Source organism: Orcinus orca, chromosome 14 (genome assembly GCF_937001465.1).
Source record: "Orcinus orca chromosome 14, mOrcOrc1.1, whole genome shotgun sequence".
In the NCBI taxonomy this organism is placed as follows: domain Eukaryota; kingdom Metazoa; phylum Chordata; class Mammalia; order Artiodactyla; family Delphinidae; genus Orcinus; species Orcinus orca.
This window is the reverse complement of record NC_064572.1, coordinates 58,016,145-58,043,386: the sequence shown is the minus strand read 5'-3', so window position 1 is coordinate 58,043,386 and position 27,242 is coordinate 58,016,145. Positions and strand designations below refer to the sequence as shown.

The 27,242-nt window shown below is 44.2% G+C and overlaps 1 protein-coding gene across 1 annotated transcript in view; it reads right to left on the bottom strand.

Moving 5' to 3' along the window:
- Positions 1-27,242, bottom strand: part of PLCE1 (phospholipase C epsilon 1) — a 317,578-nt gene that overhangs the window by 158,863 nt on the left and 131,473 nt on the right. The window contains exon 3 of the mRNA XM_004268360.3: positions 2,317-2,605. Coding sequence (XP_004268408.2) covers positions 2,317-2,605 — 289 coding nt within the window. The remainder of the gene's footprint in view (positions 1-2,316; positions 2,606-27,242) is intronic.

Here is a 27,242-nt window from a genome sequence, read left to right as displayed (position 1 = left end):
CACAGATTTTCATTGGTGACAGACAGCTGAAAGTTGTTGGCCTACTCAATGCCACAGGACACACACTGAACAATAAAACAAGCAGAAAAGCACTGCACAGCAGCCAAGCATATCCTCTAGACCCCCTGCTGGAGTATACGACCAACAGAGCTGGACTCAACTAGTCAGTATGCTGAACCTATAGGTTCCATAAACACTCCATGACTTTGAACAGCCATGTGTGGTTTTTTTTTTGACACATTATCTCTCACTGCATGTTAAAGAAATGTATGTTTCACTGTGGCACATATAGACTTTGAAAACCCCAGGGGAGTGGGCACTGAAGTTGAAAAAGTTTTCCAAGAGAGCAAGTCAGAGCTATAGAAATTAGCTTGGAGCTGAAGCCAACTGGCTAATTGTATTATTCAGCAGAAGCTACTAACAGAGGGATATCAGAAGCCATTAAAGAGCTGCAAAACAGAAAGTAAAAGAAACTCCCAACTCTTGCATAAAACCCCCATTTAAAGATAACATATTAGCTGATGATCCAAGGAGTCTCAGAGATGGAAATGCTGATAGGAGTTCTGATCTGAATACAGACAGGCAAAGAGCAATTGAGATCAAGTTATTATCAGGGCAACAGACACCTTAACCAGTGGCCTCCTTTTTTCTCCGCAAAGGTCTGTGTAAGACTGGAGGCAGCCTGCCTTGGTTGGGGAGCCTGGAGATCTGCCCTTTTGCAATTAATGGGGGAGAAACAAAGTGGCTTTTATTGACTTCTGTTTGTTTGCGGCCAGGCCATTTGTCACATGGAACATTAACTCTGTCTCCAAACTCTTTGAACACTTAGAGCCACTTCCACATTATTTGGCATTTAACTCTCTGCAGTCTGTTCTTTGAACACTTGGTGCATGCAAATGTGGCCTCCTCATTAGGGTCATAAACAACCTAAAGGGGAGTAAATTCACTTGTACTTTATTAGGATCTCCCATAACACCTACACACTGCTGGGCACAGAGTGGGTATCTGATCAACACAGCTTGATTAACTCACAGGATAAGGTCCTCACATAGAGTCACAAGCACTGAAGCAATGCCAACTCTACATGCTAATCTCAGCCCAAATTCCCAGGAAGAGCATTGATGGAGAATGTAAGCTGGGCAGTTACCAGGAGCCGCATTAGAGTAGGGAAATCTTGAATCCTATGTATAGGGGAAACTGCCTACTACTTAGAGACTGCAAGTTCCTCGGGAGCAGGGGCTATGTTTTGTTCCCTACCCAGCACCTAGGAGGGGCTCAAAAAACATATGCTGAATGAATGAAACACATATGAAACCAAGTGTCTCCTCTTTAGTCTCTTGGATTAGTTGTCCCACATTTTGTGTTTTTCTTCATTCATTCTTTATAACCAATCCACAAAAGTGAAGGTGACTCTAGAAAACAAATCAACATGGCACCCACTCAGGTGAACCCCCTCTAGGGCTCGCCCAAGGGGTGTTGGGAGTGGGGAGGTTGAGGATCAAGGAGGGAGGCCACTGGCCTGATAATCGCAGGTCTGGGGCTTGCTGTGGAGGGACAGGAGCTGCTCTCCTTGAGAGAAGTGGCCGGATGTCAGATTGAGCTCTTGGCAGCCCCCAGGCAGTGGAATGCTGCTCTGCGTGGTCCCCGTCTGGCTGGCAGCTTCCTGCCAGGGAGGACTGCCAAGCGGGTGGTGACAGCTGTGCAGTGCACAAATCTCCTAGGTTCTCTGGTGCACTGCCATCTCTGACTTGCCTTTCTGCTACTTGTGGGAAGTCGCTGGGAAGTTCTGATCCCATTTTCCATTGGCTTTCATTTTTCAGCAGGAGACCTATCTTATCTTTTAAGATGGGAGTCACTGGAAGATGGCCTTTAGCTCTGCTGCTCAACATGAACCTATTGATTCTGTGTAGAAACGAGAACTATATTCCACTCTGTTTTGAATGAAACGGTTGGTTTTCACTGTGGCCACGTGACTACACTTGTTTATAAGACTTTTTTTTACAATAATTGACATCTGTCATAGAATACCACTAGGAGAAACCACCTATCTGGATAACTTAGAAAAATTAAAGATAGCCTTTTAGCTATTTTTGAAAAAGAAATTTCAATATCTTAATGCTTATTATTTGGAATGTTTATACCTTAAGGGATTTTGATAGAGGACTATCTTTTTATATATTCTCTTAAAGCAGCTATCTTTTCTTAAAGTTGCTGATACGTGGACTCAATTTTCCATCAGGAGATGCAATAAATGTTAACTTAGATTCTTTTCTGCATTCAAAGATGAAAAGTTAAAAGTGAAATTTCAGACATTACCTTTCAGCATCATTCGTCCGGTGGATCCTCCAAAAGAACTGAGAAGGCTACTTCTTGCTCCTAAAGATGTGGTGGCTTCTAGCAGAGAGCCGGTGATGTACTGAGATATGGAAGTCCTTTGGAGGGTGGCACGATACTCACAAACAGTGTCTTGGACACATTGCTTTAAGCACGGACCAATGCTAATCCTTTCATGGGCTGTCTCAGAGGCTGGGAGCTTTGTGAAGAAATGGAGAAGAGATCTAATTGTCTCTTCTGTTTCTTCTCCCCTTCTCACTGCACTGTAGATCTGTGAATAGCACAAAGTACAGGAAGTATTAATCTAGTTTCTTAGAAAAGCAAATTAACTTGTTGACAAAATGCCAAGATGACTTATTAAGAAAGAAGGCTCAGTCGCTCTAAGCGCAAACACTCGTGAACACTGGACTCATGCATTAACCTGAACATTCTACAGACACCATTTATTTGGGAAAACTATGTGTAGTTATGAAATGGGCCATTCAAACAAACTTGCTATCAAACAGAGCACTTGCAACTTGTACGAACCAAAAATATATTCAGCTCAAATTTCTTCTCCTCCTCAGCAGAATAAAGCTTGTCTAGCGGGACAAGGGCAAACCTTTCCTTTTTGTCCTCCTGGATCCTCCTGAGTGACTCTCCCAGATCTATCTCCAAGGAACACTGCAGACTGATTCATGAGGAATCTTCCCTCCATGCTCAAAATGAAGTAAGGATGAGACGGTTAAGGGACAGGAGAACATCTACATTTCTCTCTCGGGCGTAATCCTTCAATCTGTCACCTTGGATCAAAGTCTTTGAATACTTCTTCCATATCCAATGAGTTGACAGATCCTGCCCGCTTTTCCTCCTCTGTCTTTCCTTCTGTCTCTGCCACTATCCTGATTTCCTCTTTCCCTCATCATCTGAATTCACCAAGAATTATCTCAAGGAGGTTGGATTATTAGGACAGTCTCCCAGCCATAATTCCAATCCATTCCAATACAGTCGTTCAACAGGCATTTATATAGATCTGTTCTGCGAGAAGCACTGAGATAAAAGATGTGGGGCATGTACAAAGAGTAACACACCTCTTGTGCTACAGGATTTCACAATCTAATTTAGAAGATGAGACCTGAAAATTATGAGGTTTGACATTATTTCTGGGAGGTTTGGGGTTTTGTCAAGGTCTCTGGGAAGCCAGAGCCTTCTGGGTAGTGTATAAGTGACAGGGAAGACCGATAACATGGGGTGAGTTAATCCAGCTTTCCGATGGTGGAATAAAGGTTTTACTGTATCGTGTTGTCTCCATCATGTCACTTTGAGCATCTTGCCTTGGTTGACTTGTCATTCATTCATTATATCAATGTTTATATACCAGTTATGTGTCAGACCTGGGTAAGTAAGACAGCTTCTCCCCTCAAAGAGTTCACAGTTAATAAGGAAGACAGATAAGCAAAAAGCTCATAGTGGGGTGGAAATTAAGGTTGCCCCCTCCGTTGACACCAGTGAGTGGCCAGGGAAGGGAAGACCCTTGTATGCCCTCCAGACCCTGCATGCACCCTTGTGATGCTGCACACTCCAAATCTCACCTTAACTAGAGCCCTTGGGTACTCAAAATGACCCCTGTTGAGCTGTGCTGAGTCCTTGTGAGACCCTAGAATGTACCCAGAATTCCCCCTGATATTCAAACTGTGCTGACACCCTAACTAGAGTTCTACTCAGCCTTCCTCTGCCTACTGGTATATACTTGCTACTTGAAGGCAGACTGCAGATTCTTTAGCTTTAATTCTCTGTCATTAAATTTCTGGTGGCCAGTGTGGCCACAGAGATGGTGTGCTGGGACAGAAATAGCCCAGGTTTGGGGTCAGGTATATGGGATGCCTTGACCAGCCAGAGAGGATACTAATTGCCCCTTCTTAGAGATGGTGTGGGATTCACCCTGACAATACATATAAAGTGCTCAGTCTAGTGTCTAGAAATGGCACCCATTACTATTGAGCAAGAAGAGAACAGACTCTATCCTCAAGGATCAGCAGGTGGCCGTTTAACAACAGAGCACAGTTGATGAAATTCACTGTGATGGGGTTATACCCTTGCTCTTAGGTGCTGCTGGATAATATCCTCCTAACCTTATTTGGGTGTATTGTGAGGACAAATGCGGGTAGAGAGCTGCAGAGCTCAGGATGTGATTTTCTTCTCTCAGCTCCAAATCATACAGGCGATCCCCAACACACTAACTCTCGAGACAGTCCTTCAGAAGTAAATGTTCTAAACATTCAGGGAAAAGAACCCACTGTGAGATTTGATAGCTAAAGAAGGATTCAGAGGGAAAGAAGATTTAAGCTGTGCCTTGGAAGACAGGCATGGCTCTAACTGGGGCAGCTGGGGGAGGCAACTCACATGGTAAGTAAAGGTGAAGAGGCTGGAACAGTGAATGTGTCCTAAGGACAGTGCGCAGAGCAGGTATTAAGAGCAGGGAGTGAGTGTAGGGAAATAACTGGGAAACTGGAAAGGTCAGTTGGCCTGATAGAGGAGAGCCTTGAATGTCAAGCAAAGAGGTTTAATCCATCAGCGGTGGGAAACCGTTCACTTTTTTGCTTGTCTATTTGTTTGTTTTCAGCAGAGGAATGACCCTAAAAAGGTTTTATTTTACAAAGACTAACATGCTGTTGGTTCCTAGTTGCCAATGTGTTGACCCACTTTCTTTACTTGCCAAGCTGCTCCGTTGGCTCATTATGGCCACACTCATTACCCGATGTGTTCCAGATTCTATCCCATGCCTTCAGAGAGTCCCAATGTCTCATTCAGTCCCTTATCGATCTTTCCCAAAGTGTCTTCCTCAAATCATTAGACCTAGATGAACTGCATGAAATAAGGACTCCTTGATCATGGAAGTTTGAAAAACTCAGTATGTATTTCTACTTTTGAAGACTTACATTGCTTATTAAAATATTAACAACAATTAAAAGGGTCAGAGTAAAGAAATCTATTTTATTTTGTTGAACTGAATGTTTTGAGTATTTCTCATGTTATCTGACCATGGATTTTTGTTAAAGAACATAGCCTGCGAATGCAGCACTGTATGGAATAATTTGCTCTAATCTAATGGCCGTTTCTTATTCTCATGTCCTTGACCTCTGTGGAATCTCTGAAATAGACCATCACCCAGCTTTCTCGAAGTCCTGCCTCTCTTATCATTTCAGTGCTCCATCTTTGCCTTATACTTATTTTTTTAAATTAATTAATTAATTTTTGGCTGTGTTGGGTCTTTGCTGCTGCACGGGCTTTCTCTAGTTGCGGTGAGCGGGGGCTACTCTCCGTTGCGGTGCGTGGGCGTCTCATGGCGGTAGCCTCTCCTGTTGTGAAGCACAGACTCTAGGCGCGCAGGCTTCAGTAGTTGTGGCACGCAGGCTCAGTAGTTGTGGTGCATGGGCTTAGCTGCTCCGCAGCATGTGGGATCTTCCTGGACCAGGGATCAAACCCGTGTCCCCCACATTGGCAGGCGGATTCTTAACCACTGCACCACCAGGGAAGCCCCTGCCTTATTCTTATTAAAGGTTTCCTCCTCAGGCCCTTAGGACAGCTGTGATACAACAGAGAGATGCCAACAAGCGTCTAATGTAGGGGGTCAACAATTGGCTGGTGAGCCGTGGGCCAGGTTCACCCAAGGGACCTGCTTCATTTGACACACACCGTTTTAAAATCAGGAAAGTTTATATACACATCTGAAGTTAGAGCATCATCTGAAAAATGGAACAATCTGGCAACACTGAGCATTTCCATGAGTTCTCAGGTTAGTGTCAGTCCCCATCACTCTCTAGTGAGCATACCTGGCCAATTATCTGGTCACCATTAGTATATGTGTTTGTGACACTTGCTTTAATGGAATATCGATATGGAGGTAGATACATACAATAAACCTGTACTGAGCTCCTCCAATCTGTCCTCTGTGTGCTCTTGCCTGTGCTGGTTTCTGAGAATACAGAGAGAAAGCCATGGCCTCTACTCTTAAGGGCTGCTGCAGCTCACCTCCAACATATATAAATGTTATGTATATATTAAGTAATTGTTCAGCATTGCTATCAGCTGTTTCCAAGCCCTCAAACTTGTCTGAAGAAATAAGAGAGGAAGAGCTCCCAGAATAAAGCTCTGAGCTGCCATCACTACTGCTAACACCCCATCCACGAAGAATCAGAAAGATAGCTAAGGTTCTACCACCATCTGGACTAAAGCATGTCATTCATATCAATACTGGATGAACTGAATTCAAAGTGCTTGTTGGAAAAATGCTGAAATATGGATGAAGTGGTGGTAGATATGGCAGTGCTCAGGGTACATGTTAAAAATAGGCTATAACCTCTTATTAGATCATCCAGTTAAAAAAAAGAAGCAATTGTGGAAAATCCCATATACATAGAATGGGAAGAGGAGGCAGTATAAAACAGTAATTATGAGTGTTGTTCTAGAGTGCTGGTTTGAGTCCTAGCTCCTCTGCTTCCCAGCTGTGTGACTTTGTATAATTTGCTTTCCCATTCTGTGCCTCAGTATGCTTTTCTCCAATAGGGGCATATAATAGTAGCTGCCCCATAAAGTTGTGGTAAGAATTACAAGCTTTTTAAAAAAAATTTATTTATTTTTGGCTGTGTTTGGTCTTCGTTGTGGCGCACGGGCTTTCTCTAGTTGCTTCGAGCGGGGGCTGCTCTTTGTTCTGGTGCTTGGGCTTCTCACTGCAGTGGCTTCTCTTGTTGCAGAGCATGGGCTCTGGGCCCATGGGCTTCAGTAGTTGTGGCTCGCGGGCGAGCATGGGCTCTAGGCCCGCGGGCTTCAGTAGTTGTGGCTTGCGGGCTTAGCTGCTCTGTGGCATGTGGGATCTTCACGGACCAGGGCTCGAACTCATGTCCCCTGCATTGGCAGGCAGATTCTTAACCACTGTGCCACCAGGGAAGCCCCAAGAATTACAAGCTTTGATAAACATAGTAACATGATTGGAACAGCCACTTAGTAAATGCTCAACAGATATTGGTTTTTATGATGAAGGCGATAAGGATGACTGTGGTAGACTAAAAAAATGGCCATAAATTATTTCTTTCATTAATTCCAGGCCAGTCTTGTGGTTTGCTTAACCAATGGGAATTTAGTAAACGTGTTGCAAGTGAAATCTTGTGTGTTGGAGCTTGCTCTCTCCTGCTGCTTTTGGGAATTCTGAGACAACTACCATGTGGAGAAGCCAGAGCTGGCTTGCTGGAGGATGAGAGACCATGGCCCAGTCACTCCTGTCACCTTTGCCAACAGCCTGCCAACAGGCAGACGCATAGTGAGTCCATCCTATATCCTAGATCATCCAGGGGCTAGTCTACCTGCCATCATAGATATATGAGAGAGTCTAGCAAAGATCAGTTCATCCAGACGAGGAGAACCACCCAGCCAATTCACAGAAACATGAGCTAAATAAATGATTGTTGTAAAGGTCACTATGTTTGGGGAGTGCCTTGTTACACAGCAAAAGTTAACTTACATAATGATGATATGTTGGGCACAATAATGAATATTTCCTTGCATGAGATTTGAATCCACACACTAGCCCTATGAGACTGATTCATTTAGCAGATGGGGACAGTAAGCCTACAGAGGTGGAGGAACACAGTCAGCTTTACACAGCTGATAAGAGGCTGAGCCAGGGTGGAAATTGTGTTTGTTCAACTCTGTAGTCCGGCTTTACCCATTGCATTAAACATGGTCACACCCAAAGCCCCAACAGTGGGATTCAAGAAAACATCACTATTTGGCAAGAGTTTTAAGTGATGTTAACATTGCCATTGCTATTGTTTTTGTTCATGATAATTCCTTTCATGATCACCCTAAATTACTTTGGAAAACAGTCAAGTTATGACTAATGAATGATCAAATATGTTTCCTTTATATGGAGATTTATAGTTTTAAATTACAAGATAAAAAAATATAAACTTTATCTCACTTGATTAATGTGGTAATAGAAGGTGCTGAAAACTAGAGACACTACTGCCCTATATGGGTCAATATCCTTTTTGAGATAAAATTAACACGTCACAACAAGGCATCTAACCTTGCTAAACAGATGTGTGTCCATCCATCATTCAATAATTGACTTATATTTATTGAACGTATACATTGTGCCAAGCCCAGTGACTTGGGGATCCAGCAGAGAGCAAAAAGAGTTTTATTTTAGTGGGGGAAGGCAGACAATAAACAAGTAGACCAAATAAGTTAATTAAAAATTGCAGACTATCTTAAACAGTCAAGATATATTTCGGATATGGACTCTACAGGACTTGCTGAAGTCATTGGGAATGAGGAAAGGAAAGGAGTCAAGGTTTTTATAGTTGACCATTGTGGAGTTCTTAGAAATTATAAGATTTATACATATTTTTTAGATTCCACATATAAGTGATAACATACAGTATTTGTCTTTCTCTGTATGCATAGGGAATATAGCCAATATTTTGTAAAAACTTTAAATAGGGTACAACCTATAAAAATATTGAATCACTATGTTGTACACTTGAAACTAATATAAATATTGTAAATCAACTATACTTCAATAAAAAAAGATTTATATAGAGAGCTATAGATCAATGTTGCAAACAGTGCCCCTCCTAGTACTTATGTTTAACCACCACTGTGAACTGTGAGTGGATCCTCTCCCTCGAATTATACTACTCCCATTATGGCAGGTGCTGTGTTTGAGCAGAATGACCTCGACATTATGATGTTACTTGCAGAAAAGCAAGCGATACTTAGACAATACTCAAGAAAACATTTGAATTTCCTTGTGACTCAAGAACCCAGCACTGGGACATCAAGTTCAAACCCAAAACATAATAAAACAAACATCCAAGGCTGAAGAGAGCTGGGTAATTCAGAAGGAGTGCACTGAAAGGCATGAAGTAGCCAGACACACTGTGTCCACAGCACTCACCCAGGAGGAAAGCTCCTTCCTCTATACAGCCAGAAAGGGCTTTGTCTTTACTTGACTTCTACTGGGGTCAAAGGGATACTTGACAAGGGGAGTCAATTTTGTACTTGTTCTGTTTCAAAAGCTATCTTTCTAGGGTCAGAGCTATGGAAAATCATGATGTTCCAAAATCTGATGGCATATCTTCTGAAATCTTTCAGCAAGAAGGAGGCTTGTTACTTAGGTGTCCATTGACTCAATAATAATACTTGTAATCACTGCAACATTTATTGAGTGCTTAAAATGAAGCAGGCACTGAGCACTGAGATATGATTTCACTGAAACTCCAGAAGAGCTCTAGGAAGAGATCCCACTACTACCACCACATAAAAATAAGGAACTAATGTGCACACACCTGGGACTCTGCATCAGGACCCTCCATCTCTCAGCCAGTGCTGCTAACCACCAAACCAAACAGAGAATCCTATACTACAATTGTCAAAGAAACCACTTTTGAGAGAGGGGTAATTGTAGTAATGATCCTGCCACCTCTCTTTATTGTCTGTCTCCTCCCTCTAGAATGTCAGCTTCATATGGACTTTATTTCCTTTTTCATTGCTCTATCTCCAGGGTCTAGAAGTGTTTGGCATTATAGCTTCTCAATAAATAGTTCTTAATTGAATTAATGAATGTCTTATATATCTTCCCCAAGAAATTGGCTAGAATTCTCTAGGTTTTGGGGTCATGACTTTATTGGACTCATCTGAACCACAGGTGGCATTGCATTGTCACCTGTATTTGCTGAACACCAGATACAGAGGTCACATGAAATGGCACCAGTTCTTTACAAAACACTCAGAATAGCTGTAGCCAGATGAGGATCTGATTGCTACTAACCAAACGTGATCTGTTCTGAGAAATTTACCAATAGTTTAATACTATTCCCTTATCATTTGCTGTTTGGCTTAGAGTTGAGCGTGTTTAATTAGATCTAGTCTCCATCCTGATTTTTCATGAAAACGATGACTTGGAAGGATAATGGGGCTTAAAAAAAACAAGATACGGATGCGCATATTGACTTTCCTAACTCAGGTTAATTAATTCAACAAATGTTGAGTTATAGTTACAGAGACTATGGCAGATGCTTGAGAACAATGATTTAAAAAAAAAGACAAACTCTGTCCTGTGACTGAAACCCACCCCTCTCTCATAGGTTTCTTATCTTTAACATGAAGGGGTCAACTAACATTATCCCTACATCCCTCTTAGTGTTACTGTTTGATGACCAATACTTCTCAGCTTTCTTAAATGGGGGGATGGAGGATATTAATTAACCTTAATTTTAATGATAATTTTGATCATAATTATTCTTGAATTTGGTGTATAGTTAGGGTCTCCAGTTTCCTTCTTACTTATCAGTGTTCTCCTTTAATATCAGTTGTCCTTTCTCACTAGTGACTATATATCTACTTCTAATAGCTCTCTTATCCTCCCCATAATGTGATTCTTAAAGTAGTCTGAGCTGGAAAAACAAATAATCATATCTATTTGAACTGTGTTAACTGAGAGTTAATAGGATGGGTAGGAACACAGGAGCCTCCCACATGGAATCAAGTGTGAGAGCTGTGGTTTGCAAACCCCTTTAACTGGTCTCATGGGCCCCTTTTCTAACTCCTGGAATCCAGAAGCAGTGTTCTAGATGGTTGTTTGATTTCCATCAAACAACTTCCATGCTGGAAGTTTGATTTCTGATGGATGTGTGTGTCTAAACAAAATGCAATGGTGTAAGAACTGCCAGCTTTCCTAAAGCGTCAACAAGAACAGTGAGGCTGCCGTGGGGTGGCGGGTGGTAGCTGAGGCAGCTTGGAGACCCGCGTGGTAGGCAGGGATGGGGAGGAAGATTTTGGTAGCAAGCTGTTGCTTCCTTTGCTCTTGACTCTACATTCTATTCAAGTGTCTATGTGGAGAATTCCATTCTACTGAGAATATTCAGACCATGCATGAGATGCTGACCAAAGACAGCTACAGAGAGCCAAAAATAAAAGCTTTGCTAATGCCAGGCCAACGAGCCCGAGCTATGCCACCGGATTCTGCAGGACGTTAAGTCGAAACTTTATCACTGCAGAAAACATTTAAGAAGGAATGTGAGGGGATGTCCCTCACAGTTGATAATCTGGGAAGTTAGCGGCTGGAAATACCCTTCCACATAACTTCTTCCAGGCCACATTTACCCTTGCGTTCAGATTTTGCCTCCTTCATGCAGTCTTCTCCCAGCTCTAGCAAGAACTAAGCAGTACCTTTTCTTGCTCCAATGGCCCCCATGCAAAACTCTATAGTGGCACTTTCTGTGGAGTGTGGAAGTCACTGCTTACTCCCCTTCCAGGCTGTCAGTTCCCCAGGGGGGCAGGGGCATGTCTTTCCCCCCCAACCCCGGTACAATTTATTTATTTACTTTTACTAATTTTTGGCTGCTTTACAATGTTGTGTTAGCTTCCATTGCACAACAAAATGAATCAGCCATACACACACAGATATCCCCTCCCTGTCATGTCTTGTTCAACATCTTGTCCCCAGCAGGGAGCACACAGCTTAGCACACTGCAGGCAGTGAAGGGAGGGGGCAGTGGAGAAAGAACTGAAGCCTTAGAGCCAAGTGCTCTAAGTGTGGTCCCCAGACTAACAGTAGCAGCATCACCTGGGAACTTGTTAGAAATGCATATTCTTGGGCCCCACCTCAGACCTACTAAATCAGAAACTCTGGGGTTGGGGCCCAGATATCTGTATTGTAATGAGCCCTCCAGGTGATCGTGATTCCTGCTGAAGTTTGAGAACCTGAGATTTTACGAGACCATGTTACCTCTCATCTCTGACTGCACTTCTCATATTATCCATCCCATAAACACGCATGTCTATGTTATCTTCCTTCTAGAATGGGAGCTCCTGAGGGCAGGGGTGAAGTCCTATCGTCTCTATATTCCCCAAAGCCCCTAGCTCAGAGTCCAGCACAGGGCCAGCTCAACAAATGCTAGTTGAATGAAGGGGCATCTCTTGCAGAAATTCCCTCTGGCTGTGAATGTAACAGGCCTTTCTGAAATGATGCTTCTGGCTAAATATTTCCAAAGATGAATCATGTCTGATATACTAATTCTAATGGGAATTACCATACAGATGAATCATATTTGTAATGAGAAAACCTGGCTGCCAAGGAAGCCTCTTGAAAAAAAATCAAATCAGGACAAATGGATTATGTTGGGAGGCTTGTGATGTCGGGCTGTGTATTAGGCCGACAGAAGGGATTTAATGGCCTGAACTACCAGGCTCCCTGCAGCTCTAAGGAGCAATGGGTCAGTTAATGAATCACATGGGGACAAAGCCCCTGCAAGACAAAAACAAACTTCCACAAATCCTGTAGACTGTGGTGCCCTGGCTCAGAGGCTCAGGGGCAGTGCTCTTGCTAAGCTGTGCACGTGGGAAGCTGTGAGGGAAAGAAAGTTCCTGGAGTCCTGTGGCCCCAGGCTGCTGTGTCCACAGCAGGTGGAGGAGACCAAGGCCAACCTGTATGGCCAGGTTGTTTGATCCTGGGTGGCAAATGGATCCCTACTCACCTCGTCCAAGCTTCTAACTTCCCCTCCTCCGCCCAACTGAGAAGGATCAGTGTTGCCATCTGTCTTGATGGCTCCCAGAGGCCCCTTTCTGCCTGGGTCATTGCTTCTGGACCAAACAATACTACATTTCCTTCCTCTACTCTTTGCCTGAAGACTGCCTGAGGCTGACCTCCTGGAACATTCTGGTCTGACCACCAAAGGCGGGAGAGCAGAGCAGACGCCTTAGGGTGGAGAGGAAAGAGCCTGGTCTTTGCATCACACTGATCCTGTTGGACTCCTAGTGCCACCATCTAGTGGCAGTGGGAAAGCAACTTGTGTTTCTTTAATGGAGGTTATCACATGGTTGTTATAAACCAGGATTAAATGAGAAAAGATAGCTGTGGGTTCTCCAACTACACAGCCCTTGAGTATCCAAGTGGTCATAACAGCATCCATGCCTGAATCTTTAGAGGTCCAAGGACACGCCTGCTTGCCTGCAAGACCTGAGACAACTTCCTACCCTCAAGGAATCACCCCTCCTAGTTATTCACTGGTGGTCCCAAGGTTGTGGAGCCTCTTCTGTGCTCAGATGTAAGTTTGCCCAGCCTCCCGCATGTGAACTCATGTGCAGATGTCCGTGTGTTTTCTAGTCCACAGCTCCATGAACAGCCAGACTCTGAACTCAGTTTTGGGCTAGTGCACCCACTATGCTATAAGTGCAAAGCCTTATCACAGCGCTCATTTACACAGGTGGCATTCAATAAGTGGGAGCTTATTAATCCTTCTGGTTAATATGAGAGTTATAGCATGAGTCCTCTCTCACCTCAGGTTTCTTCCTTCCTCTCACTTCTCCGCTCTCTTCTTTCTCTCCAGGTTGCTCCTGGAGGTGTTTTCTCCAACTTTCTCTGGGTCCCCATGGCTTCTTCACTCAATTTTTTTATTCTTCCCCATGTTCATGTCTCCCACTTTGCTTTTTTACACTTTGTTTCTTCTTATTATTCTTATTACTCCTATTCCATTTTTCCTTACTCTGTCCTGATCTTCCCATCTTCCTCACTCGCTCTCCTTGTCTTCCCTTTATCTCCATGGCTCACCTCTCTCCTCCACCCCCATTTTTTTCACACCCTCTTTTGATCTGGATCCTTTGAGCTTCAGTTCCATGGGCAAAGGAAGAAGGTGGGAATAAAGGAGGAGTATTGACTAGGAGGATCTGCAAACTGAGACCATCCTCTAATTGTGAGTGGACAGGTGTTTGTCACTATTGAATGCACAGTGTTTCTTCTACCAGAAAACTGCAGTGCTTTAATTCTTGAAAGTCCCTTCTTTGATGGGAGTTAAGCAAATGGTCAATGGAGAGGAACTACGGACATTCCTCCCCCACATCCCCAAAAAACAGGAACGCAGTAGTTGAGACAACACTGGACCCACCCTCAGCAACAGGACCCAATGTAAGCTGGCCTTGCTTAGTTGAGCTGGCTGCAGGCATGATGACACCCACTTCAGAGCCTCATGCTATCAAGAAGACTGGATAGCTGTTTAGAACAAGCAGTACAGACTCTCAGCTTTCATCCGAGGGTAGAATCAGGCTTAACAGCCAGTTAGTGAACATACGTCAGGCAGAGCAAATGGACTAGGTAGCAATGGGTGGATAGAGACCACCAGGTCTCCAGGAGCTGGAGTCGCCATGAGCTCAGTCAGGTCACGTGGCAGCCTTGGGAGGGCCTCAGGCAGGGGCGCTCACCCAGGGGAATCCTCCGGGAAGCTTGAACTGGCATCCAGTGCAGACACGGACAAAGTCTCTGGCTACACTTTAATTTCTGAAGGGGAAGAAATCTATGCCTACGAATATCTTCCTTGTTTGGACACCATTCATTCATTCACTCAACTAATATTAACTAAATGTGTACTTTGTGCCAAATAGCATGCCAGAAGCTGGAGACAAAATGATGAATGAAACTGTTTTTGTCCTCAAGAAAGTTACAAGTATCAGGGGAGGTAGGCCAGAATGTGGGCAATTCTATTACAGCATGTGATTCTGCAATAGTGTGAATACAAGGTGCTTCAGGAACACAGAGGAAGGTCAAAGAAGGTCACAGAAGGTTTCTCCTAGAAGGTAACATCTAGACACAACCTAAAGATAATAAGACTTCGCCAGGCAAAGGTGAGGCCAGAGTAAGACAAGAGAGAGGAAAATGTTCTAAACAGAGGGAGTAGCATGTGCAAAGTGGCTCCTATGGCTGGAGCTAAGAGAGTAGGCAACGAGACTGGGGAGATAAGCAGGGTCCTTCTGAGCCTTTACAAGTGGTTGCAATTCTAGCCCAGAACTATTTCCTCTCACAAATATTTTCTAAGCTAACTACCATGGAAGTACCTTCAATAGAAAAAAAAAAAGGTTTACATCTAGAGGGTTATATCTCCTATGCCTGGGGACATCCAACACCCCTTTAGGGGTATCATGCTAAATACTAAGGATGCAACAACAAACATGACAATCTCAGCTCTTAAGTCACCAAAGGGATAGAGATGATCACTTTCAAGATTTCTTTTTTTAAAAAAATGTATTTATTTATTTTTGGCTGCGTTAGGTCTTCGTTGCTGGGCGTGGGCTTTCTCTAGTTCCGGTGCCTGGGCTGCTCACTGCGGTGGCTTCTCTTTTTGCACAGCACGGGCTCTAGGTGCGTGGGCTTCAGTAGTTGTGGCACAGGGGCTCAGCAGTTATGGCGCACGGGTTTAGTTGCTCCGCAGCATGTGGGATCTTCCTGGACCAGGGCTCGAACCCATGTCCCCTGCATTGGCAGGCGGATTCTTAACCACTGTGCCACCAGGGAAGCCCCTAAGATTTCTTATAATGTGGTGGTTTCCTTGTTATTAATAAAAACTGAAAGGAAGGGATGAAGTGCCCAACATACATGCCAACATGGACTAGGAGAGACCATGGATGGACTTCATACCCACAGTGTAACAGTGACAGAGGCATCCCTCTGGGTGGGTGGCAGGTTAAGACTTTTCCTGTCTAGTTGGAAGTGTGGAGACAGAGATGGGAAGGCTCTGAAGGAACTGTCGCCTTCCTCTCTACCTTTGGAAGATAGCAGTGGAAAGGTAAGTCTTCAAGAAGGTTCCAAAATATTGGGAACTACAAAAAAGTAAATAGGTGATGGCATTAGAATTGTACTCAAGTTCGTGGGAAGAGTCAGGGACACTGTCTATCCCCAGACAGAGAACTTCTGTCCTGTTACAGAGGCTCTCAGCTACTTGCACATCTGAGCACATATGTTCAGCAGTAAGATTATACAGAGAAACTGAAGGTCAAAGACAACAGTTCAGGGACCTCCCTGGTGGTCCAGTGGGTAAGACTCCATGCTCCCAATGCAGGGGGCCCGGGTTTGATCCCTGGTCAGGGAACTAGATACTGCATGCTGCAACTAAAAGAGCCCGCACGCCGCAACGAAGATCCTGAGTGCCACAACAAAGACCGGGCGCAGCCAAATAAATAAATAAACATTAAAAAAAAAAAAAAAAGACAACAGTTCAGAGGGCTCAAGAGTGTGGGAAAGTCGTCACCTCCCACCTCACTTGTGCCTACCCTGTAGCCATATAAAAAAGCTATGGTTATCCTGGGCTGCATTCCAAAGAACTCCATGGATATCATTAAAAAAAGAAAAAAAGAGGAAAAACCCTAAAGTTGATGAAAACTGAGGGTTACAGTCATATTAAAGAAAAAAAGGCTTCTAATTTACATTCCAAAAATAAGGCATTTTGGCCCTTACATTTTGTCATTTAAAAAGCCTGTTCTGTTGTCTCTACTGAGCTTAAGGCTTTTCTTGGCTATCAAAACAAAGAGGTCTTTTGTTGACAGAAACAGGCGACAGTGTTTTGGTAAAAAGATTATATATAGAATAATGGTATGAAGCTCTATTGTGTGAAAAGTAGACTTAAGAGCTCTCCCTGTCTCCAGAGTCTCTGGGTTTCTGGGTTTCTTGCAACAATCTTAAATACTAGTGTCCTTCACTTTGAGGGAACCCTAAACAACTGGACGCAGTCATGGTTTTCTAAGACTTTATAAAGGACACTACGCAGATGCGACTACATGTAACGAAAGACAAAGTCAAAAGACAGTATACAGCTGCGGCCAACCCCCGCTGGGATCAACCACCTGTGGGTGTCCCAAGATTTTTCTCTCCTCTGTACCCTTCATGATTACAGTGATCCATGGTCTGTTGTGCTGGATACAGTTGGAACTCACGAAATATTTCTTGAATTGATTTCAGCCGGCTCTTGGTATCTGTATTTACTGGACATTACCAGTATATCAAGGCAGGGGCAAAGATGATGCAGCCAGCATTTGGCATGAGTCCATGCCTGGGGGTGGGTTAGAGGGGAGGGTGGGACCACCGAGGCTCACTTCCAGCAGAGCAGGTAGGAGCTGACGGAATGTGAATCGAAATGTGAATGTAGTGCTGAGTCGAAGAAGGGCCCTTTGGTGGGGCCACACTCCATGTAAAGCCTAGACATTTCTGCAGCTTCTTCAGACATCCGTGGGTGGGTGCCTTTTCAATATCGAATCAGGCTTCAGCTGGAGGTTTCTATGATCCATGGCCCACGAGTCAGACCGCCTTTTGTTCACTGAGAAGCTCATTCCCTGTGTTCTTTCTTCTTTCAAAATCTTGTGCCCTCACTACAAGAATCCCAACTGTGCTCAGCCATCTACTTTATGTGTGTGAAAGAGAGAGGAAGGGAGTTCTCTCTGTTGTGCTCATGATGGGAGGAGAAGGAGCACATACGGGGACCCGGCACGGGGCCTCAGTGATGAGCAGACCACAGAGGACTCTCTCAATGCTTCCTTGTTTGTGATCCGGTAGTGACCATGATGTGCTAGAAAACAGCAGGCAGAGGCACTGGGGTTGAAGAGGAAACAGATTCTCGAAAACAGGCTCTAGAAAGTCAGGGATGCAGGGATGATGTCAGAAGCTCTTTCTTTTCTTTTGATGCCCTCCCTCCAAATTGCTCCTTGTCAGCTCTTCACCTTGCAGCCATGGAGAAGCTAAGGCAACCTCTTTTAGGACGTGGAATATATTCTGTGTTAGGAAGGAGAGTGTGGCTGTCCCTGGCTGGGTTAACTCTGGTTTGCATCCGTCCCCTCCAACAGGTTCCAGCATCTGCTTTTCCACGTTCTGCCCTGTACACACTCCTAAGAATTCTTAAGACAGACTTGGCAACCTTTTCCTACCAAAGCCACGGATCCTTTCCCCACATCGAAAATCAATCAAAGACCACACACAAAGTTAAAAGGGAATCATAGTATTTTTAGACGTAAGACATAGAAAATAAGAAAAGCCAAGAGTGGTATGCAGAACATGTATAGCTGAAGATAAATGTGATCTACATTGTGAACGGTTAAGAAAATTGGGGTGTGTGTGTGTGTAGGGGAGGAATTTGGCAAGAAGAGAATCAGAGAGAGATAAAATTTTGAAGCTTGAGATGTAGAGAGGAAGGCAGGGGCAGGAGGAAAAGAAGCACGATGGTGTGTCTGAGGTGAGCATGCTCTGGAGACACCTGTGGTTCACCCTGGTTTTGGATAACAGAACAATTATCACCCTTCATCCCTACTCTGTGAAGTGCTGACTGATTAATCAATGACTCACCTCTGCTTCATCGAGTGTCTCTTGCATGACCAGGGATAGTTGGGAAAGCAGGGCAGGTAATTGGGAAAGTTAATTAATAGGACAAGACAGGGCTTCCCTGGTGGCACAGTGGTTGAGACTCTGCCTGCCAATGCGGGGGGCACGGGTTCGAGCCCTGGTCTGGGAAGATCCCACATGCTGCAGAGCGGCTGGGCCCGTGAGCCACAATCACTGAGCCTGCGCGTCTGGGGCCTGTGCTCTGCAACAGGAGAGGCCGCGATAGTGAGGGGCCCGCGCACCACGATGAAGGGTGGCCCCCGCTTGCCGCCACTAGAGAAAGCCCGCGCACAGACACGAAGACCCAACACAGCCATAAATAAATAAATAAACAAATAGGACAAGACAGGAGATAATAAGTGAGAAGAGAGAGGTTCAGGCACCTGGGAACAGGCTGATTTCACTGGGATGTGAGCGGCCACTGCTTGCCCAGTATCATGCAAGGGCAAAAAATTAGACAGGGCGTAGCAGAATTAACCTATTGTGAGGTCTGAGGATGAAGAAATAAGGAAAGAACAGCTGCACTGTGATTATCTTGATTACCTGGGGTGATGTGGAGATTATCATACTAGCAAAGCTACCTATGAGTGAGGTGCTACAAGGCTTGGTATAAAAATCCAAGCATGACACAAGTCAGACCAGGGAGAGATCATGGAAAAACCTTCACGAAGGAACTAAGCCCCAAGACACACAGAGTTGGGCTAGGAAGGCAGAGAGGAATGTGTTCGTGGGCATGAAAAGCTGCTGGCTCTGAAGTGCAGATGTGGATTGAAGATCAGACTGTGGGCCTGAGGGTCTGGATGTCTTTCCCTCCTCTGCCCCTGTTGGCCACATCACTGTCGGCCCCCATGTGCCCCAGTGGGAAGGGAGAGAAAGGCTGGGAAACCCAACTTGCTCCTACTTTGCAGAGAGTGAGGGGGTCAAGAGAGAACAGGCTTTTCCTTCCCCGTCAGCGAGTTTGCCTCTTCATCCAGGAGGCTTGATGCCAAACATCCTGAACATTCTGGGCTTGAGGAGTGCCCTTGGGCTGGGACTTGCTAACACAGCAAAGAATCTACAGTTCTAAGGCAGGTCCTATGGAGGCCTTCAGTTCCCCCAGGTCATTGTGACTTCTTTTTTGGTGGCTGCTCCCAGTGGCTATCAGAGGGCCAGGTGGGCTGGCAGGTCCTGTGGTGTGCCCACCACATACCCAATGAGATGCAAGGGACAAGGTGGTGCTCAGACATTACACTCAGAGCTGCTTTTAAGTAGACCCAGAGAGACACCAATTCAGACACACTCATACCTGTGCACTGAGAAGACTCGACATGGCCTTACTTTGACTCAATGATCTTCAGTGGTGCCCACCCCATGGTATTGTGATGCCTTAGCACGGTCATGAGAGCTCCTCAATAACCTCTCCCTGTCCATCCTTTTAGCATCATCCTCCATTATTATTACCCTACCTGAACCCACTGTTCCTGCTTACTATCCATCCCCTCAGCACACCCAAGCCCTCCACCCTAACATCACCTTGGATACCTTTACCTTCACATTCCTATCAGAGCCCTACCCAGTCTTAATGCCACTACTTAGAAATAACTGTATGACCTTGGGACAGTTACCTTCTCTGCACCTCAGTTTCACTGTGGGAAAATGGGGATATTGTGTGGTGATTAATCATATATGTATGTAAAACACGGAGAGCAATGCCTGGGACTCAGCGAGTTCTGTGCAAGTTCTGGTCTTTTTCTCACCCACTGGACGTCCCAGGACATCTGCATGGCTTCTGACCCATCTTCCCCCCTGAATGCTCAGGGTGCTACCTGGAATACAGGTGAGAACTAAATGCCTCCAAGCAGGGTCTACTTTATTTTGCTGTCAGTTACTGTCCCCATTTTAAGCTCTGTCTATTTTGAAAGGAATGGGTAGACAGCAGAGTTTCTTCTCTGCTGTTCCTAACTCACTTAGTCAGCGTTAAGTCCTCCTAGCGAAGTATAGCTGTGGCTTTTTAATTTTTTTAAGTAGCAGCTTTATTGAGATATAATTCACCCATTTGAAGTGTACCATCAATGGTTTTTGGTATTTTCACAGAGTTGTGCAATCATCACCACTCTGTAATTTTAGAACATTTTCATTACCCTAAAGAGAAGCCCCACATCCATTAACAGTCACTCCCCATTTTCCCCCCAACCTCCCCAGGCCTGGGCAACCACTACCTACTTTCTATCTCTATAGATTTGCCTATTCTGGGCATTTCATATAATCCCCTGGTTTTTTAAAGGGGCCAAACTCTTCTTTCACTTGTCATTTATCTATTTCCCCAAAATACCCAGCCATAGGACCAGGGCCATAGTAGGCATCCAATAAATGTTTTGTTGAATGAAAACCAAAAGCTGAATGAAAACCAAAACATGGGTTCCATGTAGTTAAACGTATTTTTTTCACATTTTATCTCTGGACCTTGTTGGTCCAAAGCAAGTTCGGAAAATAAATCAGGAGCAGTGGTGTTGTGTTTTTGTTTATCTAAGACATAGAAAAGCTTTGCTGAGTCTCCTCAAAGTGAAATTCTAGTGCAGTGGTTCTCAAACCTGGCCGTACCTTAGTGTCACCTGAGAAACAAAAAGGCATGAGCCCTGCCTCTCCCCACCCCCTCAAAGTTCAGATTTATCAGTCTGGTGTGGGGCCCATCAGTATCTTTTAAATGTTCCCTGATTTTAAATTAAATATGATTCTATGAACAGCTAGGGTTGACAACTCTTGTCCCAAGGGAAACAACCATTCTAAGCAAGGATAATTTGTTGAATTCCAGCCATGCCTAGAATGCTACACAGCCCAAGTTTTCAACCCTGCCTTCAGGGAAATGAATCTGAATCTTAAAGAAAGCAATAAGAAACAGAATGTTCATTTCACAAAAATTTTCTTTGGAGCTAACATTCCTGTTAGACTGAACCATATGAAATTGCTGATATTTGATTGTTTTGAGTTACAAAATGGAAATTTCATACTACTCAAACTAACTGAATGCATTTATTTCATGATCTAGAAGGTACGTATAATACTCAGTCTGCACCGTCATCTTACAAATCCATCTATGCACATTCCTTGTGCTTCATATACTTTTTAAAAAGAACATTTCAAGTTTTATTAAATATATATTTCTAGTACAGGATGGAAAACAAATTAGCCATTAAGGAAGACAAAAGCAAGATAATTCACAAACAGATAAAACAAACACCAACTTTGTAGACAAACTTCACTTTTTGTCACACATTGTTTCTGGAAAGCACATTTGTCCTAAAGCAAGTTATTTTCCCATAGGAAATATTTTATGATTAGGGATTGTGTTCCTGACTAGACATCATATAAATCAGAGACAAGATCAACAACAGGTCACGAAAGCAAAGCTGCAACAGCTATAAACCTTTAAAATAATAAATTTTTTATTCAAGTACCATAAAATGCCACAATTAAATTTTACCCATTGATTATTATACTGTCATCCTGAAAGGTAATTTGGCACTACCAATAAAATTCAAAAAGTGCATATTCTTTGAGCCTCTTCTAGTGATCTTTCCTATAGGAAAACTGGCCCTGTCTCTTCCTTACTTACAGGACCAAGTACAAAGGTCTCAGTCTAGACCTGACCCCGCACAGTCTCACTTCCAACTTGCTGGTGCCCTCAGGGCTCCCGCGCACTCCTCTACCTCCTCATTCACGGCTCTGCTCCTTCTGTGTGAGAGCTCTGTGCTGCGCCAGTTGGGAGGCCAGTACTAAACCAAGGAGCTGTAGTTCTTTGGTGCAGTCTCTAGTCAAGTCTATCTACTTTCATTCCCGGCTGGGAAGTCAGTCTTCTACCTCCTTCCAGTGACCAGAACTGCTTGAATCTCAGTCCTCGTTGCTTGCCAGACTCCTTCCTTAATCCGTCTCTGCATGAAAGGGGCTGAAATCCCCTCCTGGAATCCCACCCTGTAGCTGGAAGAAATCCTGCTACCTATTGCCATAGACAAGTGTTTCATGAATGAATGAATGCCTGGATTTTTCCATCACTGCACAACTGAACAGCTACTGCTATGTCTTGGTGGGTCTCCCCGATCCAGGTGGCCCTTGGACTGCCAGCTGCTATCGCCTCCTTGTGAAAACCATGTGCTGTGGAGGCAAGCTCGGCCCTTCTGGCTGTACCCAGCAGCTGTCTCCCTTTGGAAGGGTCTCCGGGACCCCTCCCTCTCTGTCCCTTCTTCCTGATCACACTGACCTAATGTTTTACAAGCTCCTGGCATAACTCTCTTACCAAAACCCTCCAGATAAATCTCCAGACATTCTCTTTCCTGCCTCCTCACCTCTCTGGTCTCCCACGCACCGTAGAGGGTGGTGGGAATTTGGGAAAGTATCAGCACACGGTTCTAGAACAGTGGTTCTCAGCCATTCTGCCCCTAGAGGACGTTTGGCAAAATGTGAAGACATTTTTGGTTGTCACAATTGAGGACATGCTACTGGCACCTAATGGGTACAGGCCAATGATATGGTGACATGCTACACCCTAGAAGGCACAGGGCAGCTCTTACAGCAAAGAATTATGCAACCCCAAACTGGCTGAGGTTGAAAAATACTGTTCTAGAGAAATCAAAGAAACCTTCGGGGGCTTCCCTGGTGGCGCAGTGGTTAAGAATCCACCTGCCAATGCAGGGGACACAGGTTCGAGCCCTGGTCCGGGAAGATCCCACGTGCCACAGAGCAACTAAGCCCGTGTACCACAACTACCGAGCCTGCTCTCTAGAGCCCATGCTCTGCAACAAGAGAAGCCACTGCAATGAGAAGCCCGCGCACCGCAACGAAGAGTAGTCCCCGCTCGCCACAACTAGAGAAAGCCCGCACACAGCAATGAAGACCCAACGCAGCCAAATAAATAAATAAATAAAATAAAGAAACAAAAAACACAAGCAGTATGTAAAAAAAAAAAGATGATGCTTCTGTTTTCAGTTAAAAAAAAAAAAAGCCTTCCCTCCAATTATCAAAATTCATGCTGATTACAGAAAAATTGGAAAATAAAGAAAAGCAAAAGATCACACGTGATACCCCAGCGGTGTATATTTTTACAGTTGTGGCTGTATTAGATCCCACTTATTTTCTGCTTTTGCTGCATAACATGACAATCAAGCTTTTCTCTGTATTACTAAAAGACATTGCTTTCATTGTGAGACTGTTCCCATGAACAAACCACAGTGTAATGAAACCTTCTCTTATTTGTGTAAATTTTAGTTGTTTCCAGTTTTCCACTATTATAAAAGCTGTTGTGATAGTCACATTTATACATAACACTTTTTCTACATGGGTGGTTATTTCCTGGATGAATTTTAGAATGGGTCTATACTCGTTACATAATTTTTGAAATGTAAACGGGTTTTGTCAAAGGATTCTATCTAATATCAAAAGTCACGTGAAATGTTCCCCTGGATCCTGGCTCTACGCTGGTCTGAAAACATACTCCAAGCCTGCAACTTAAAGTGTCTCCATTTGAGGGCTTCCCTGGTGGCGCAGTTGTTGAGAGTCTGCCTGCTGATACAGGGGACACGGGTTCCTGCCCCGGTCCAGGAAGATCCCACATGGTGCGGAGCGGCTGGGCCCGTGAGCCATGGCCGCTGAGCCTGTGCGTCTGGAGCCTGTGCTCCGCAACGGGAGAGGCCACAACAGTGAGAGGCCTGTGTACCGCAAAAAAAAAAAAAAAAAAAAAAAGAGTGTCTCCATTTGAGGAACTTCAAAGGAGCCAGCAAAAAAAGAATCCATCCCAGAACTTTGAATAGAGTGCTGGAGTGGATCATGAGAACAAGAATGAAAGGTCTTGTGATTTTTGGCACAAAGAGACATAACTAATATGCTCTTAAGATGGAAGGATTTGCTGGTTACAGAGGCAAAATGATTTTACTTAGAATGTCTTTCTTATAAGCATAAGGCCATTTTCTATTTATTAAAGCAGCTTAGGTCAAAACTTTTATTTTTATTTATTTTTTGGTTGTATTTTCTCTTTATCTCAGGTATTTCGGCCTTTGGGAATGTAAAATTTTGAAAAACATCTTAACAGCTGTTGTTGGGATAAATTCAGAACATTTTGAAACAAGAATAGGTCAAAGATAAAAATTTTTTTTCATAAAGGCCCAGTTTTCCTCAGTTTTAGCAGCTGATTAGAGTATGGCTACAGAGAAGTAGAAGTTAAACTCTCACTTTCTTCCTGATCCCAGATTTAAAGGAAAATCTACAAGTATATATAAAGCAAAGCGATATGTCTTTTTCTTTAAATTGGAGTATAGTTGACTTGCAATGTTGTACCAAAGCAATATGTCTCGATGTGTAAACTCAGTGATGGCAGGGAATGGTAAGAAGTTGGGAATCAGAGGACCTCTGTTTCTACTCCTCTATGCAACTAGGAAGCCCCCGGCTTTGTCACTGACATTTGAAGGGCTCAATTTCAAAAAAGGAAGCCTATCAAATATGAAACAGTATATGTGAAGTGCTTTTGGAGATACAGTGTACTTCTCTACATGCAATAACAGTACGAATAGGGTTGTTATTGTGTATTCCCGTGTATTGTGTATTGTCCTTTATGATGTCAATGCAAGTATGGTCAAGGACAGGAAAGTCAGTGTTGATCAGGCGAGCTGTGGGACTGGAAAGAAGCAGGAAGATGTCTGGGGGGAGAATCAGTGGTTCAGAATCAGGTATCATGGCAGGAGTCAAATTCTCTTCCAAGTCACAGGTCTAGGAACCAGGATAATAGCAATGATGATGGGAGGCATAAAAACGACATACGTCAGCAGCAACTATGACCACTGATACCACCATCTGAGAGTTTACCTCGTTGTAGGCACTCTGCTAAGTGCTTTACTTGCATTATCTCAGTCAATCCCATTATCTTAGCCACCCAATAGGAGTAGTTACGGAGACATACACAAGACAGACGTTCAGAGTAATATAAAATCTTACAGCTGCAAAATGGCCAAGCAGAGATTTCAACCCCTGTCTTCTGACTCAGAGCCCAAAGGAAAGATCAGGCAAGAGTAGGAGTTAAACAGGGAGCTCAGGGACAACACAGAGGAGGCATGAACCTGCGAGCCAGGCTGAGGCTGAGGCTGGGGCCTCCCTGACTCTTCCTCCTGGGAAAACAGCAGGTAAAGCTCCTGGAGGCACCATGGGTGCAGCTGAGCTCAGACCCTGCCTGGGGCAGAGTGGGGTGGGGACCAGGAGGTCTTACAAATGGACTGGCATTGTTCCTCCAGTAACAGGGAACAGTTCTTGCTGCTGCATGTGCCCTCTCTTCCCTGCCCTCCCCCATGACTGCGGTCAGGAATGGACTACGAGGCCAGCAGGCCTTGGCCTGTGCTATGAAGAGAAGCAATGGTGGAGCCTTGGTCCACAGACAAAATCTGCCACAGTGGGTTAGCCTCACAGTTCATTCAGCCCAGAGCTCATCTCCAATAGTGAAATCAAGTGCAATGACTTATGAACTGTTTTTTGTTTTTTTTAAGATTTAATTTTATTTATTTTTGGCTGTGTTGGGCCTTCGTTGCTGCGTGCGGGCTTTCTCTAGTTGTGGTGAGCGGGGGCTACTCTTCGTTGCGGTGCACGGGCTTCTCATTGTGGTGGCTTCTCTTGTTGCGGAGCATGGGTTCTAGGTGTGTGGGCTTCAGTAGTTGTGGCACGTGGGCTCAGTAGTTGTGGCTTGCGGGCTCTAGAGCGCAGGCTCAGTAGTTGTGGCGCACGGGCTTAGTTGCTCTGTGGCATGTGGGATCCTCCCAGACCAGGGATGGAATCCATGTCCCCTACATTGGCAGGTGGATTCTTATCTACTGTGCCACCAGGGAAGTCCACAAAAAGTATTTTCAAGAGAAATCTCATGTAGAAGCCCAGAATTTATAAAAGATAAGAAGTAGAGCGATTCTGGTTTAAAGAGAGATGAAGGAAGCCCAAAATGGTCTCCTTTCACCCATCCCCAACCTAAACACTTTCATGGACATTGGGCCAAAAGCATGTTTGGACCCCTTGACACCAACAGGAATGATATGGACTGCAAATATTCTAACTTTCTTTAGAAAACCAGTAGCAATGCATTACCATGTAGTTTCCTAAAACCTTTTAAAAAATCTATTTTTCCATCTGCACCACACTTGTGGCTACAGAGTCCACCACTTCCTTGCCACTTTCGGAAGTACTTTTCTCTTGTCCCAGGCTCGCTCTGCTCTAACCTCAAGGGCTATCTTCTCTTCTTCTTAGTAGTTACACTAGGAAGTCTATGTATGATTTTAGAAACTTTGTTCACCTCCTCCTCCTCTTTCCAGACAGAACATTCCTAAGCTGTTTAGTCTGTTCTCACTGGAGGATTAAATGCAATAATATATGTAAAGCACCAAGCAAAAGAGGTAGCATAAAGGACGGGTTCAGGAAGCATCATGCCTTTATCCCTCCTTTTCCATCTCCTTCATCACTTAAAAGGCTCTTCTCTAGTTTTGCCTTACACTGTAACCCTTTGCTCCTTTCTTAATCATAGTCATTGCTGTGCTCCAAATAAGGCTGGGCAAGATAACCAATGACATCTTTACCTACACAACCAAATACTGATACCGCAAGACTGTCAGCATCAAGCCCAGCCTGCACCACGTGACCTGTCATCGCAGCCAGGAACACAGAGTTCACTCTTCTCTATGTAGCCTCCAAGTTCCCTGATAGGAAAATTGTAACAAAGAAACCCTGGCCTGAATGAGGG